The sequence below is a fragment of the Plectrocnemia conspersa genome, unplaced genomic scaffold (assembly GCF_051122295.1).
Source record: "Plectrocnemia conspersa isolate PC_06_02 unplaced genomic scaffold, ASM5112229v1 ptg000007l, whole genome shotgun sequence".
NCBI lineage: Eukaryota > Metazoa > Arthropoda > Insecta > Trichoptera > Polycentropodidae > Plectrocnemia > Plectrocnemia conspersa.
Window position 1 is genome coordinate 6,322,739 of NW_028277171.1, and position 18,132 is coordinate 6,340,870.

General features: G+C 32.2%; 3 protein-coding genes across 3 annotated transcripts in view; 1 reads left to right on the forward strand and 2 right to left on the reverse strand.

Annotated features, from left to right (window-relative positions):
• Flo2 (flotillin-2) overlaps positions 1–18,132 on the forward strand; it is a 211,947-nt gene that overhangs the window by 57,473 nt on the left and 136,342 nt on the right. The window lies entirely within an intron of this gene.
• Positions 5,574–7,623, reverse strand: LOC148233744 (glucose dehydrogenase [FAD, quinone]). Its single transcript, XM_088188777.1, has 2 exons — positions 7,471–7,623; positions 5,574–7,399 (listed from the first exon to the last, which is right to left on the reverse strand). Exons 1-2 carry the CDS (start codon positions 7,621–7,623, stop codon positions 5,699–5,701), a joined length of 1,854 nt encoding a protein of 617 aa, XP_088044903.1. The 3' UTR covers positions 5,574–5,698.
• Positions 7,612–8,246, reverse strand: LOC148233745 (uncharacterized). Its single transcript, XM_088188778.1, has one exon. The coding sequence runs from the start codon at positions 8,244–8,246 to the stop codon at positions 7,737–7,739; it is 510 nt and encodes a 169-aa protein (XP_088044904.1). The 3' UTR covers positions 7,612–7,736.

Consider the following 18,132-nt stretch of genomic DNA (forward strand, 5'->3'; position numbering starts at 1 on the left):
ATTGATTTTGATTTAACAAGTGATTTATATGGATATTCTACACGACCACAAAGGTCATCGACAAGTAATATAATAATCGTTCGTGTATAAGTGATTTTAACTGACGATTTGGTTTTTACTATTTTATATGACGCGCCTGTCGTGTTCTGCGATTATTATATTTGTATCATTGTATTTTACTACAATATATAATTTCGATGAACAACAATTGCTTTAATTGATTAACTTGACAGTTTAATGAGTGTATATATTTAAATCACAAACCATTTGTTATGTAAATCTATATACATATAATCCATTGCTTCTTAACCAAGTCAATGAGTATATAAAAATAATTAACATTCTAATTATTTATCGTTTTTTTTTTAATAATATTATAGATATAATATGATGGCATGGCCTTTATTTTTTTGTTGAATAGTTATTACCGATAGATATATAAGGATGAATTTAAAAAATGCGGAAAATATTTTCTTAAAAAACAACCTTGTTATAAGACATTAAAAAATTCAAAATATTTATTATATGCTAGTATGACCTCTTTGAAAAAACATTGTGATACAAACAAGTAACTAACTGTTTGCAGAAGCCTCTATAAATGTGTATTAATTGTTACTGTTTTTACCTTCACATTTAATTTTACAAAATACTTTATATTATGTGAGGCTTTGTTATCTAATTGGCTATTGATGTTACTCACAATGTGCTCAATCTTTATGTTAACTGCTGTCGCCAAAATACTGATATGTTAAAATAAATCTATTTTTCCGGAAACATTTCTTCGGCTTTAAATTCGGTTTAATACTTTTTATTATGTATTTCTGTAATTTGTGAATATTGGTTTGGTAATGACGACGTTTATTGTATTGATCATCGCACAATGAATATAACGCTTTGTCATCTAATTTGATAAACAAATAATTAATACTCCACTCTGCTTTAAAATAATAATTGGCATTCAAAGTCCACTAGTTACTTATTTTTTGCCTTTGATAGTGACACGGTGAATATCCATGGGTAATAAAATGATAACGAAATATAACATAAAGCGTTATGCCTACACTACACTCTCTGGAAATTCGGGATTACTTCGGTCGAGTTCAGTTCTGCCCGCTCTAAAATCTCTCGGAAGTTGTCCGAGGTTACCGAGGACGGGAGGTAAAGTGGGGGTAATTCAGTCGACTTGGCCAGCTTCGAGCGCTTCCGAACATTGTCGGCAAACGGACCGAAGTCAAAGGATACGAAGTCGGAGCTGATCTTTCGAGCGCGAGCGGTGAGATACTTCCCCTTTCGCTGAGTGACGAGAGTGAGAGAGATAATGATAAGGTGTTTCGCAAACTGAGATAGAACGAGTAACGCGGTTCAATTTCAGTATGCGCGTAGGCGTCTTATGGTCAACACGTATGTCGAGCGCTGTATCGTGATCACGTGGTCAAGTTATAATACCACATGCTTATTGGGGACTTCAACAGACTCTTACTGACATCTTTGAATATTTTAAGGCACCAAAAGGAATTAATTATATTTTTGATAATATATTTTTTTAACAGATATCGTTATTATTTTTTTTCATATAAAATTAAATAATTAAAAAATAATTAGTGGTACTTGATTTTGTCAAAAAAATCGTTTCGAATATCCTTATGTATTTTCCTAGATCGGTTTATATAAATGTCACACCATAACGAATTCTTATTTAGAATCGATGGTGACAAATTCTAGGATAGTCACAGATGTTGTGTTCGTATTCTGAAGTATAATTTTTATGCTTTATGGCATTTTGACAAAGATTTTGCGTAAATTGAATATTTACGACTGAAAAGTTTTCATTGATATTGTATTGGTGAGTGCCCACACAAATTTTTATAATTATCAGTAGCGTAATTTTAATAATATGACAATTTAAAAATTGTGATTATTTGGCACATTTTTCGATCGCGCGCAAATATGCCAGCTGTACGTGACTGCAGCCGCCGTCATTCACGGCCGCCATCCGGACGGCATATGAAATTTGTGGCAGTGTGGCCGCTACTCGGAAGTTGGCGACCTCGGCCGACTTCAGTTAAACTTCGGTTCGGACAACTTCCAGAGAGTCTAGTGCAAGCATTACACTTGGCACTAAAGACGCTGTCGAATTATAATTGCGTAACTTCACAATGAAATGCGATACAATATGTTTTAGTTTGCGGGGAAGATTTAAATAGGTAGCAGGCCGGATTTGTCTCACAGAGAGTCGCGATTACGTCCCTTCAGGAAGTCAGCGCTCGATAATGCTCCACTGACACGAATCATCTAGCTTCTCAAACACAATAATGTTTTCAAAATTAAATACGATAGCTATTAGAAGATGGAACAATTTATGTGTGCGCCACAATAATTTTAAAAATATTTATTGGTATAACCCAACATTTCGTACAATATATATGAGTGAATGTTTAGTATATGTGTATGAAATATTAATTTAAACTTTTTTGTATAAAGACTAGCATGACGTATTGGGAAAACCTGTCAAGTTAATATGATCAGATTAGTAATACGTAAATACGTACATTGTAGAACTCGAAGTTTTTTTTATTGTTAGGAATTAGGTTGATCGAATAATAATATTATTAAATGCGTTGCATGTAGCACGGCTAATTTATTATTAAATATGGCTTTTAATTGCTTGCTTCGTTTTTAATCGGTAGCTTCAACAAGATTATGATTAAATAGTACCAGTTCTATCGAAGCCATCGATCTGCAATTATTTACTAGAAATTATTAGTGCTTTTTTTTATAAAAAAACAAATAAAAATAAATGATTGAATATTTAATATCTATTCATATATAAAGAGCACAACGAAGCTATGTATATTAATTTATACAACGTATCATACCTGTATTATGTATAAACACATACGATTGTATTATTCTATTATCATTCTTAAATAACAGAAAAATTGCAAAGCGTAACACAATTCCGTATCATAATAAATTATTATCATCAGTATTTATTCTTATGTCTTTTTCTCATTCCCACTGCTGTAATACTTTCTCCGTGATTCGTAACGTATGAAATTTTCGCATTCGAAGGAATGCTATTTTTTTAAACTATTATGTATCTCGTTTTTTGCTTGAAGGCTGATTTTTTCATTCGAATTGCGGTCGCTTCGATCTTTCGTCTTTCATCTTAAACTTTCTCTTTTCGCCATAATCTAAATTTATTACGATCTGACAATTAAGTTGTTTCACTGTGGTTCTAAACGAAATTCTCGCAATTTTCAAGGTGTGTTATTATTTTTGGATTCCGTTCACAGATAAGTAGTTTTTACGAGCAATTGCGTAAAATTGTCTCGATCTTTATTGTGTTTTTTTCCTTTGTGATACTGATGATTAATTACCTATATAAAACGTTTTACATAAAAAAATGCTTTAAATAATCTATCTAAACTATCTCTCACTCGTATGGTAGTCGTTTATATCTCTGCATTCTTCCGTTACGAAACGTTTGGTCAAACGGTCCGAACATTTTTGGTAAACGTTAGAAATCAATCTCGAACTTTCATCTCGTGTATAATCAAAATGTTTGCAGATCTTGTAACGTGATCCATTCGAAATTCTTAACATTGAACTTCTGCGTTTGCTTAATCATTCTCAAAGTAAGATTTATCTTTAGACAAAATTTATACTGACAGAGAGAAATAAGGAAACGAATTAATAATAATGTAATAACTTGTTTTTGTGGAGAATCAATAAATATCAGAAGTGCATATAATAAATATTTAAATTTTAGACTAGCAAAACAAGTATAAAACATGCTTATTTAAATATTGGGTGTTCGTGCTTTATTTTTCTTTTGTATCAAAGACTTATAGTTTAGACATTAAAGATTTGTTCAATCTTGGCTTTCCTTCAGGTTAATGGTTTTGAATTTTGATGAGGATGGTGCACGGAAGAGACGAGACAATGTCTTGCACTGAGTAACTTTATTATGACATTAACATTTGCGGCTTTGAACCGACGCTTTTTCCGCAAAGGAAGTCTACGGTTTGAAAGGTACTCATTGGAAAAGTCACGTAGTGTATTTTCTTTTCTCATCGTAACGCAGGAAAGTAAACACAGTGTTTACATAGACGGTTGTACGAATTAGAAAAGAAAAATCTTGCACAATCGATATGTGAATTTAATCATATTTACGTGCGTTTTTCATATAATTCATAATGAAATTCTCTATCCTTTGGCTCTTTATTCAAGATACTCAAGTTATTTTTTTTTACAAAGACAAAGCTTTATTTTATATACATATGTATGTATGTATATACAAGAAAGCTTTGAAAGTAGTCGAATTTGTATAATCTGATAGCAATGGTTATGCTCTGTAATATATAATATTAATAGCACATTCCTTAGTGTCGGTACTATTAATCTCATACATTGTTTTCGCTTTAGCATTCTTAGGTAGTAAATTTACACTACAGATTCATTAGTTTTACGACGCTTTTAACAGGTTTTGCACGACTAATTATATGTCTAAAAAATACCCTTAATATTGTGAGATAAAAACTATACAATTTAAGTGTACTTTTTCTGATACATTATTTATAACTAATAAGCGAAAACAGTATTCACGGAAAAAACAATACATTTTGCACACACTTAATATGTTTTTCAGGTGCAATTGCAACAGGTCAACAGGCAACAGTTGTTCATAGCAAAACCTATTATTAGTATTAGTTATTATCGTTAAGTAATATGATAATATTTATTTTTTTGTTATTTAAATTTGAATAATTGTTTTTTTTCAATTTTAGTTTTGTTAAAAAATAGGTATTATTAGTAATGTTTTTTTGCTTTAATTACATTATTTATTATCTTAGGTAAAATATTAAAATACATATTATGGCACGTTTTATAATTTTTCTGAAAGTAAATATTTATTATTTTTAAGTTGGTTAAATAACAATATTTTATATTGCCATCTATGTGTTTGTGCTTACAGTTTCAGTAAGTATTTTATTTATTAATACTCATAATCTTATATTTATTTTATATTAATATTAAAAATTTACTGTATCATATTAACTTATTATTATTTATTATATGTTTAGATATATTATTTGATTGTGTAATTTTATTTATTTTAAAGCAATATTATTGTATTAAAATATTTTTTTTTAAATCAAGATATATTTTTTAATGTTCATTTTATATTAAAATAATATATTTTATTTAATTACAAATTTAATTAATATTTAATAAGAAAATGTATAAAATTATTTTACTCTTTTGGTTTGATACTTGGATATTAAAATTCATTTTTATTTTAATGTTTTATATTTGTATTTTATTTTAATTGTAATTAAACCGCTTATTTATTTACATTGTTGCATAATATAATATATAGAATCAGCTAATTATATTAGCTGCGTTTATTGATTATATTTTATTATATACAATATTTTATAAAACATGTATGAATTAAATATTGTTATGAACATGGGTGATAAATTAATAATAATATTGTAAAAAAATCTTATTATTTTTTCATTTAAATCAAAACACATAAATATTTATACAAAAAACTTATACAATAAATATAATACTTTTTTTTAAATATTATTAGTAAAAATATGATAATAATATATTTATTTACATATTAAAAAATCTTGAGAGTTGTATCTAATTTAGGAATCTATTTCTACACTCTGACTGTTTTGCGTCATAACCAATCTTCTTTGATCATGTCGCTCGCCTTCTCTCCGATCATAATAACCGGAGCGTTCGGATTGCCGCTTATTATTGTCGGCATTATGCTAGCATCCACCACCCGCAAATTACTAACTCCGTACACTTTTAGTCTTGGATCGACCACGGCGTCTGTGTCCTCCGAAGGACCCATTTTACACGTTCCCGAAGGGTGGTATATGGTAAACGTAAAATGTCTCATACTACACTCCCAGTATTCGTCACTGAACAAAGTCAAATGTTTGCATCCCGGCATCGGAATGGTTAACGGCCTAGAGCCGTAACGCTGAAATGCTGAAGTGTTCGAAATTGACATCGCTATATTGATACCTTCTATTAACACTTGAACGTCTTCTTTATACGCGAAGTAATTCGGCTCAATGATGGGGTAATGTAGAGGGTTTTTACTTTTGAGTCTCACCCATCCAGTGCTCCTCGGTCTCAAGAGTAGCGGTAAAATAGTCCATGTTTCAGAATTCAACAACGGTTTATACACAGTGTTAAACACAGAGTCTCTTAAATTAACAATTTTTCTAATGTGATCACCGCCGTCTGAATTCACTGAACTAGGTCCGAAATGAAACTGAACATCAGGCCAAAGACCTGACTTTGGCGCATATTTCGAGTTGACGAAAGCGAGACCTTCTATTCCCGGCGTTGTCATCGGTCCTCTTTCGTTGATGATGTATTCTAAAGCGACGGATGCGCTTTGAAACCTCTTCTTGGTAAAACTGATCGGATCGTTTATGATGAACGTCAAACCGCCGAGGCCTACGTGGTCTTGCAAGTTGTGACCTACTTTTAAATCTGCGACGACCGGTATTCCGAGGTCTGAAAGGTGATCGGCCGGTCCGACGCCGCTGAGCATCAGCAGCTGTGGGCTGTTGATGGAACCTGCCGAGAGTATCACTTCTTTCTTGGCTCTCACTCGATATTTTCTTCCGTTGCGGATGAACTCGACTCCGTAGGCTCTCTTGTTATTGTTGATCATTATTTTTGTCACCTGAGAGTTTATAGCCACGTGTAAGTTTTTCCTCAGCCTGACCGGTCTCAAGAATGCCTTCGCTGTGCTGCATCTACTTCCTCTTCTGATAGTAGCCTGCGTTAACATAAACCCAGTTTGTATCTCGCCGTTTATGTCTCTGTTCTCATATCCTAGTTCTTCGCCTGCTTTTAAAAAAGCGATCGATAAGGGACTCCGCCACGGCGCTTCTTGGACTGTCAAATAACCACCGCTGCCGTGATATGGTGTATTTGCTAAGTAAGGGTTTCTGTTGTCTTCCGATTTGATGAAGTAAGGCAAAATTTTATCGTATGACCATCCAGGGTTTCCCAAGGTTTCCCAGAGATCGTAATCGTTCTTGTTGCCTCTCACGTATATCATCGCGTTTAAAACGCTACAACCTCCAAGAACTTTTCCTCTCGGCCAGTTACACCTATCTCCCGTCATCGCTTGGCAATAACCTCTATCTCTTGGGGGCAAGGTTTGATATTTCCAATCGATTTCGGAAAGCTGCGTGTAACCGGCCAGCGCCGGGATATCCGATATCTCGTTCTCGTGACCGCCCGCTTCTAGTAATAATACTGTCCAGTTGCTTATTTCTGAAAGTCTCGAAGCCACTACAGCGCCAGCTGACCCGCCTCCGACTACGATAAAATCGTAATACGGCAATATCTGAAGCAAAAATACATCTCACATTAAAATCATAGTTTTGTAATCAATTTGATTTAAAAATGCATACTCACATTGTTAGCTTCAATAGGATGCGATTCTGGATCTATTGATTGGTATCTAAAATACGTAATTCCAACGGCTAACAAGGGTAGTAATGATATGACAGTCATCGGCGATGGCGCCAATCCTCCGAGAGCTAATGAACCTAGTAATGCTGGTGCCATTTTGATCACTTTATTATAATAAATTACAAAGTACACTTATATACACACGGTAAATTCCTATTGTATGTACAATTAGCTCGGTAACATTTTACATTAAACTAAACTTGCAAACATCATATCCAATGTTCAATGTCTTTTTGCGTGTTCTTTTCACTTAATATTTTCGGAGTATAGTTTCTGATTCCCGATCTTTTAAGCATGGGTTCGGGTAAAGGCGGCGCTCCGCTGTTGCTCTTGTTAGACTCGTCTTCTTTCTCCAGATACGACTTGATCGACAAATGTTTCTCCAAGTATATGGCCGTATCTTTATCGGCGTTTAATATCTTCAGCTTGTGCAGGTTGTTCTTGTTGATCTTCAGCGGTTTGTAGATGTCGTTGTTGTTGACGTCCCTGTAGTGTGCGTTGGTGTAGATGGGCAGGTGTTGCGAACCGGAGAGGGTAGAAGCCGACGATTTGGTCCTCGTGGTAGAACTGACGTAGCCGCTGGAATATGCCGTACTCTTGGACAGTGACGGATCCGGAAAGGCTGACGTGCTAGATTCTCTGTGACGAGTGTGAGGTGCTCGAGGGGCACCTCTTTTCTGACGCTCTCTGCTAGAAGTCGTCGAATGCTCTTGGCCCATTTCAGAAGGACTTCAGGCAGCCGAGCTGCTTGGTTACCTAGTCTGAAAGTAAAAACGAAAAAATTAACGTTTTTATAACATGAGTTGCACAACGAAAGTGATTGGAACACGTCGTTGATTTCTATGTTATCTAAAGTCGGTAATAATATATATCGAGTCCGTCGAGAAAAAACTTGAATTGTGTCCCATCAAAGTGGAATGTTGTATTGCTGCATTTAGATATCATTCTATTCCTGTTTGTTTAATATATATATATATATCATAACAACACTTTTTGTTAGATATTAAAGATTGAAAATTGAGTGTTTATTTCCATTTATAAATTTCTCTCGCTGATTCTAAAAGCGTTACGTACCATTAAAAAAATGCGAATTCTATTAGAAAGGTGTAAATTTCAATGATTAATTAAATATATTTGATCTCCATAATTTCACATTTCACCTAATCTTAAATTTGCATAGTATAGAATGAACTATATTTACTTTACTATTAAAATAAGGTCATTGCGACCTCAACGCGTCATAATCGCCGAGTTGTACATATTATGCAAAATATGTCACAAATTTTCAACGTTCACAGGTTATATAATATTTGAACGAAAGAAACTATGTATGTCGTGACCTTCGTTAGATATGTTTGCTTAGATATTTGTTAATGAAAAACATGTGAATGATGTACTTTGGTTTCTAACATTGCATGGAAATGATTTTTACTTATCTAATATGTATATTGTGTTAGTCGAAATAGTGACGCCATAAAGTTACAGTGAAAACAGTTATTAAGATTTGTTTATGGTTCTAAATTATATAATCGATGCCGGCGGATATATTCTAGACAGGTCTTCATTTACTAAGGATTTAGATGTGACTTTCGAAGAACGTTGGAAATTTAGCCTTATAGCAGATCATTAAAAATGCACGGTTTTATCTTAAGAAATGCGCACTTCTTCAGGAAGTATTGCGCACTCTTTATGATGCTCTAGTCTGCAGCATACTAGAAACTAGCTATATTATTTGGTTTCCAGGCGTAATGAGTCAATGTAATAAATTGAAGCTAGAAAAAGTACAGCATAAATTCCTTTGATATTAATACTTGAAGAAATACGGGTATTATCCGTTTTTGTTTCCCAGTGCTTTTATTTTAGGAGCACTGGAATACGTTTCTTTGTCTTGCATACGTGTTTATATAATTAAACACTTCTGGAAATTGCTCAAAGGCATCGTAGACAACCCTTCGGTGCTCGAGTAGCTCCAAATGTGGGCTTCGAAAGATGGTTATAGTTCTCGATCGCGTCCACTGTTCTTAACTGTAAAGTCTAGAACTGGAGCACTTGCCAACTCTTCTATGGAAAGGCCGTTCGTCTGCTCGATACTGTGCGTCGAGATATTGACATTTTCTCGTGCACATATGGGGTTTTGGTTTATGTCTGTTATTTTATCTGCGTATTGTTCGTATATGAATTTGTATGTATTTTATAATTGAAATATTTTTCATACTTTTGCCAGTCGTGACGCATTAGGTTAACCTGTCAGGTCACGATGTTCATAATTTTAATAAATAAAATATAAAATGAATGATCTGTATTTATATTAAATGGTCGGTATTTTAAAAAGTATTTGGATGATTTTGGACTAATTTAATGATTAGTAACGTTGTCGTTGTTTTCAAACTTAATGTTTTGTTAAATAAAAACATTGTTTAAATTATATTATCAAAAAAGTGATATTTATTTGCATTACTTTAGATCATATTCACTTTGATAAAAAACAATTTGCACTAATAACAAATATATTGCACGAAAAATAATTTATACCACTATAATGCACACAAATATAAAAAATATTGACAGTTGCGAAACGTTCATTTACTGTTCAAACCAAAACTGACCAATTATATATTATAGTCTAGTAAAAATAGTAAATATGATGCAATCGTGTGAACAAATTTAATAAGCAAAACATAACTGCCCCCCCCTCCGCTTAGATTTACGGTCGTTCAAGATATTTTTTAATGTGTCAGAATAACATTTGAAATCGTTTGAAAAGTTGTGAATACATTGATTGAAACGTGAGTTTCCGACATTGGTCATATTTATTTATTTCTTCGGTACTGCATAAATTTTGTGTATCTTTAGAGGTGAAAAAATATTTAAAAATTAACAAATAGTAAATTTACTGTATGGTTTTAAAACAAATAAACAAATAATATATAGTCAAAAACATTGAAAAAAGTGACGACGATTGAGTAAATTGTTTATGTTTGCATTTACTTTCATCATTAGTCCCAAGAAGAGTGTACTTTTTCAAGACTATAATATGTCACAATTGCTTCTCGCAATAACTTATCTAATCATTAGATATATAATTATTTGTTTTAATTAAATTATTCTGTATTTTTTTAAATATATTTTTCTTAAAACATTAATTTGATTTAAATAAATCGTCGAGAAACGATGGATTGTCGACACCACCTTTATTTTTTTCATATGTGCTTCTTTTAATTCACGTTACGGCAAGAAAGCCATGAATTTATCACAATATTCCTAGCGAAAAGGCATTAGATTAGAATATAAAGTAGTACTTCGATCCAAAAAAATATTCCGGAACGATGATTACCGTAGCAGACATACTGATGGCGTCAATTAAAAGTAAATAATAATAGATAATAGAATAGATGCATTAGACTAAACATAATTTATTACTTTAAAAATACCCCTGATTAAAATATTTATAAAAGTGAAAGTTGAAACTTGATTTTAATCAGTAAATAATTATTAAACATAACTAAGTTAAATACTTATGTTGTGAAAAACATCTATCAGTATTCTCCAATATGATATTTTTACAGTTGTGATATAAAAGAGCATTCAACCGCAATATGATCTATATTTTTTCTGCACAATGCAATAAATAATTATTATAGAGACCAATAACATTGTGAAATTTGATGCTTGTTATTAAAAAATGTATGTCAACGTCCATATTGTTTAATGCACATATCAGAGTATACGTTAATATTCGTGTGCGAAAAACTGTGTCGCAAGTCGATAACTACTCAGGTATGCGGTCGCCAGACGTAACATCATATTATACTATTGCAGCATCGAATAATGTATCATTTGCGAGATACGATAACCTCGTTTTTGCCACACCACCAACCAATAAGAGTTATGTATTGGTTGATCCGCCGAAAATCCGCTCACTTTACGCATTGTATAATAAGCTGAGAGAGCTTTACGAGAGCTTTCACTCTCGATGTATATACTCATTGCATTATGTCTGACTACGCTTAGCTTCTCTTATGTTAATTTTTCGCATCACTCGTCTTGCGTAATGTTGAGCGTTAGTCGGCAATTTACTGCGAATCGCCATTACATAAACGAGTGAGTGCATTTTGTGTCAAGGAAAGGCGAATTTGCGCTCATGCGTCTGATCGCTTCCGTTGTCGAGTTTCACCGGGTTTCGTATGCGAAGGTGGTCAGGTTTGCTATAAAATATTGCTATATGGGAGACGCGTGAATAATGAAAATTGCAAGAGGTGGGCATAAAGAAAGTCTTGGGCGCGACAAATGTAGAACGAATTTTTTTTAACATCATGACTATTGTTGCTTATATGTAAATTATGTGTGTGTGTGCCTCATCAAAACTATTGGGAGTCATTAATGATGTATGGACTTATTCAGCGACATTGGAATGTTGATTGGATTGAAATATATGTATATGCACGCACCTGTGTACATACATATATATCTAAATTACGGTGAAATTAAAGAGAAACAGTCGTAAATACGATGAATTATCTATAACGCACATATAATTTTTTTATGAGGAGTGGTCGAAAAAAGCGGGGACTGTGGTATAGATTAAAAATATTAAAAAAGCAATATATTCGGTAGTTGTAACACATTTTAATCAATTGTTGGGGTAAAGAAAGTTGAGTTATACATTTATAAGTTCAGGGGATTATTTAGCAGCGAAAATTTTTTTAAATATTTGTGCATTTATTTCAAATAAATTGCACAGCAAATTTGGTTGCACAGCACAAAACTATTGCCAAATGATTCCAGAAAAAGAGAGAAATTGATTCGATTTTGAACAGGTGTATTGATTGTTTTAGCATAACTGTTGTACAAGGCGTAATGGATCCTGAGTGTTTACATAATTTCTATTCATCTTTTTAATTAAATTTATAGTTGAGAAACCATTTTTAATACGATAATGTCAATTGCATTTCAAGTGCAATTTCAAATGGCTCCGGTAATTTTTTTCTATTGATTCAAAAAGAGCTAGAAAAAGTTGAACTTTAAAATATGTTTTCACTTTTGATTAATAGCCAAGCCACAAAGATTTTTCTTATAAGTGTATGTTTGTATGAAATATTGCGATTTATATCGCCTCTTCAGTATTTTATATTACTGTATTTATTTATGTTTTATTACATATATTTTATTTAAATCATCCGTTGTAAGTTACAACGGATGATGCGCCTGGTATGTTACAACTTGTAACATAAGACGCAAGCTCAATGCAAGTCAATCATATATAATAGATATATATTAAATACCTGCATTTTACTAAAGAAAAGTATATTCAATTACGGTAAATTTTTTATCAGCGTTTGCTATGCTACGAACCGCATAAAAAATAAACAAAATGTTTATGAGAAATTTATTTATTTTTGCTTTTGAAGAATAACTACAAAACAATATTTTTTTATATAACCACTTAACATGCGGGTGTTTTTTTGCAGTGTTCCAAAAAAATCATATTTTTTTATTAGAAATTATAATAGTAAATAATTATATATACATTGGAATAAGAATTTATATAATAAATCTTCCGTTGCAACGGGACAGACGTTAGCCCAATGCGTTACAACGCGATAAACACAATCAAAACTATTAAGTAAGCAGTGAAACACTTGACTGAAATCAAAGTCTCTAAATCAGTGACATATATTTCATTAATTATAAACAATTATAGCTTATAATTTTATATTAAATTATTATCACGATAATCATCCGCGAGCTTAGGAAAATCTAGGAAAACCTTTTAAAAATTATAGTTATATCACTAATTATTTGATTACGATATAAATTGTAAATCACTAGGGTCCATATAGGATTTGAATAAAGTTCTTTCAAGTCTCCGATTCGCCGATTTATGTGATATAATTCAGTAAAATATGCACGAGCAATAAAAACCTTTGTTTAAAATTCAATTTACATTGTATTAGTATAGAGCTCTATCGATAATTAATTTTAACTTATACAGTAAATATAGGATATATATTAAATTAATTCTTAAATTTTTATCAGACTATGAGAAGAACAAAATTACATTCGATTTTAAACAAAAATAGTAATTGATTATGTTATTTTATCTATGTTCCATAATATTAGGGGTTCCCAAAAGTAATGAAGTTCTTATGGATAAAATTCAGATAGCATTTTACAGTATTTTTGATTTTTTTTTGTATAATATTATTTTCATCGGTTTATAATATTTGTTTGTTTTAGAAATAAAATTGTCTAAAAGAGACAATTTCACTTCTACTTAATTATTTTTTTTTCTTTGAAAAATTTGAGGGACCAAGTCCGGTGAATATGGAAGCTGCAATAAAATTTCATAACCAAGATTGCTGCTTTTATCCTGTGTTGCTATGTTACAGAATATTTTACTATACACTTCTGTCATCACTGTTTTACCTTGATTAAAAACATTAAAATAAACATTCCTTCGAAATCCAACCATACACAAAGAAAAGCATTTTTAGGTGCAATCTGGATTTAGGGATTGGAATTGCCCTTTTCAGAACATCTTTGGGTACCACTAATATGCTTTGAAACTCTGATTTGTGCTTAAGGATTTTTCTTTGCATTCATAGAAAAGTAACTGTCTAGTTAATTGGTAGAAAGAAAGTGTATATAAATATAAAAATATTATATGTCTGATACGTTGTACAATGTATATCATTGAGCAATATGGATTTAATTAAAAAGTATGTATGAAGGTGATGTGTAAATTATTTCATCAATGATGAAGAAGCATGTGTGTTGCGATATAATTGCATATTTGGACAGTCTAGGAATTTTCTGATCATCAAATACACATTACACTCGGTGCTCGATAACGCCATAAGGCAATCAATCGAATGATAAAGCTCAAAGTAGTTTTTATTGGACGTAAAGACGCGGTTACGAAACTGCTTCTGAATTAATTCACTTTTATGGCTATGATAACGTCGCCCATTTCAGTTTTTCTTTCAAATTACTCTAAATCGTGCCCTTGCCCTTTGGCGGGCTTTCACTCTCCGCCGCTGCGATGAAGTGAAATTATTATTGTTACACAAAACGTGGCGAAGCTTTTGCAATCGCCTGATGATCTACGGCGTACGTGCTGGCGGTCATGATCCCAAAGCGGAAAACGCGTGCAACGTGTCGATCATAGTTGCATGTAATAGCATTTTGTCTAATTGCGATGGCTCATCTCTCAGGGTTCGACGAACCGGGAAACTTATTCCATCCTTTTGCTCTCAGTTATCGATCCTAGGTTAATCGACGATCCACTAATGTATCTTTGAGTGGACCAAACAAGATTTGTTCGACAGGAAATGAGTGGATGCTTGAAAATAAATTTACCGGCAAAATAATTTACGTGTATTATGCTAAAAGTTTTCGATATATTATATCCACTCTAAAAATAACTTATTTGCTTTAAAAATAAAGTATATCAATCATCACTGACTAACAACTTCAAACACCAGAGTGCTTTCGTTAGAAACACAAACATAGCTTATACTTATTGACTCGCCCTTGTACGTATGACAAATGTTTCATTATGTATTTGGATAAACTACAGTTGGCTCCAAAATATGAATACTATTCTAAATAATGTCTTCTTGTGAACTTTTATCGTAAATACTATAAAAAAGTTTAATTCAATATATGTCTATCGAAGTCTGGTTTTAAGGCCATATTTTAAGTTATAAATGAAAGCTCGTTAAATGTAAGCAATTTGCATTGATACATATTTAACGGGGCTCATGAGAAATCAAACACTCTCTTTCGTTGTAGTAAATTTTTTTACTGTTAGTCGCAGTGCTTTTACTCCAAATATCATTAAACGCTGGAATACATTTCAGTAATGGCTTTTTTTACAGTACCAGTTACATGTTAAATCTTACAAAGGCATTACGACAAATTAAAGTTTGCTAGTATTTGTTTAAACTAATGGTATGGCTAGAACTATCCGTGGGTTGTTAAGTACGAAAGTAATTATATATGTGCATACATATAGTATATAGTTAAAAAATAATTGTCAACTTCAACGCCATAACAATTATGCAAAAAGTTCAAAGATAACCTAATAATCGACTGTATCCGTAGACCTTCAAATATTGCTGTTTGTTCGTTTAACGAAACTGAGCAAATACGTGAATATTTGGTTATTAGAATTTTCTGTCCGTTCCTTATCGGCGTGTTTGCTTGACATGCTTGACTTTCCTAATTCTTTTTTTAAAGCTAATCGTTGTACAACCCGTAGGTAAGTGTTAATTGTTGTGCTCACACTTGCATAACTTGTCTACACTTAGAGCTCTGCAGGACGACATACAGCACAGTGTTTTCTTCTCCATAAATATTCGGTAACATTGTGTTACGCAACAAAGATGCCTCTCGTGATGATGGCATGGATTGCTTTTGCCGAAATGACTGAGTCGTGATCTTGGAGCGTCGTTAAATCATTTCACTCTCAGCTTCCTGACTATTTTGCCACCAGATTATAATCCAATAAAACAGTCTAGACTAATTTTAACCGAGGAATTCTCGAATGATTGATGTTACGTAAATAATTCTCGATAATGCCATGTCTAGTGTGGAATGGACGACAGGTGATTGATGAATGCACTTCTCAAATTAAGACCGTATGATGATATCTGACCTCTTGGTGAAGCGAGAGTACGCCGGAAAGATGGGTTTCATCACCTACCGCCCCCATTTTTTTAAATGTTTCTCAATATATATTTCATATTATATGTTACTTAAAATGTGCAGTTTCCGCATTGTTCATACAGCGTGCGCCAGTGTGCGTGTTCTTTTTTCTTAGTTTTATTATTTATGATGGTAAGTGATCGTTAAAAAAGTATGAATGGTCAACGATTCTATTCGCATTGAATTTATCGTCGGAAGAACTTTCGATTTGGTTGAGTCATAAATAACGCTTTTAACCTAACGTCGTGTGCGATTAACCCGTCTTGGATTACGTGACGGGCGATTTGTTGAGCTAAGTGCGCTTTTGCGGCGAAAGGTTATACGCCTTATTAGTTCAAAATCGATACTAATCTTCTGAATATAATTTTGAACGTTCAGCAGTATCTTATGAGGCTTATCTGAAAATATTAGGATAAAATTTTCTGTTGAATATGAGCCAGATAGATTTACTGAAATTATGTGAATATCACGAATCGCGTTACATTGACATTGACAGTGACTAACCGCATACCTCTAGTTGCCTATAATTTTGAAGCTGATTTTATCGAATCATTCTTAACGCTTTATCTAATAGTTAACATTTATGCCAAGTTGTTTTTTTTGTGATTGTCGAGGGTCACCAATGCACTGTAATTGCTTTCATGGAAACGACAGAACTGCGGCCTTACAACACTCCATGGGTTAACGATAGAAAAATACGTTTTTTTAAATAAGTTTATATTTTAATTCAGAATAAACGATTTTATTAGCTACACTAAAATGTCTTCGTATCTTCTCCATGTTTTATAGACAAAATACTTGTTTTCCTCTCTCATTAAAACTTGATAATTCTTTTGGGCTGATGATAATATGTCTGCGATGTTAAATTGCTATAAATTTTAATAGCTTAATATGCGGAAGATAAAAAGCCAATAAATTGCAGGTCAAAACTTTTGACTATAACAAAAAACAAAAAAAATGTTTACAAAGCGACATGGGTTTGAACTACAAAAACAGGATATACATATATTTTTTTAAATTTTCGTTGTAACATGACAGGCGTTAGCCCAATGTATTACAGCGGGTTTTTACGTATACATCATTTTAATCCGAATATTTAAATATCGAATAAACTCTGTTTTTTAAACTATTTATTATTCGAATATTTGTTCATATTTGTAGTGGAATATTAATTTTTTTTATAAAAATCGAGTAACTGTAAAACACGGTATTTGTATATTTTAACAACGCATGTAGTCCATTTTACGATTTACCGCTATCTACAGCCTAATTGTGCCCCTTTTTGCGAAAGAAAAAACACGTTTTAATTGCCGAAATTATATAAATTACTCATATTTCCGAGTAAATACTGTGCATTTTCTTAATGTATTATATTTTTTTTTATCTTTTTTAAATTAATATGAATAATGTTTAAAAGTCGGAAGTATTTTTTATATTCATATTTTTGGTTTAACAGTTTGTAGTCTTTTCAGCAGAATAAATAATTACAATAAAACGTTGTTTAAATTTAAAGCCTGAAACACTAAATGCTCTATTATTTATTAACAGCTTACCGCCCGGGATGTTTTTGCCGAACTTTGCTTGGTGGCCGGGCGATTTCGCAGAATAATGACAAACGATTATTTTTCTTAGTAAATTCCCTAAAACTTATAAACCAATTAAGATATTTTACTAAAATTTAATATCCTTATGATTTTTCGCATAAATATATTGAGATTTTTCGCATAAATATACCTTTTGAAAATCAATCTATTAGAGTAATTCGGGAATTACACACATTTTATAATCGAAGGAATGCAGTACATTTAGTCTCTTCTGAATTATCGACCGAAACGTATCGCAAAAATTGCTCTTTCCTCAGTGATCTTTAGTGATTGTGATTTTAATTTAAAAAAA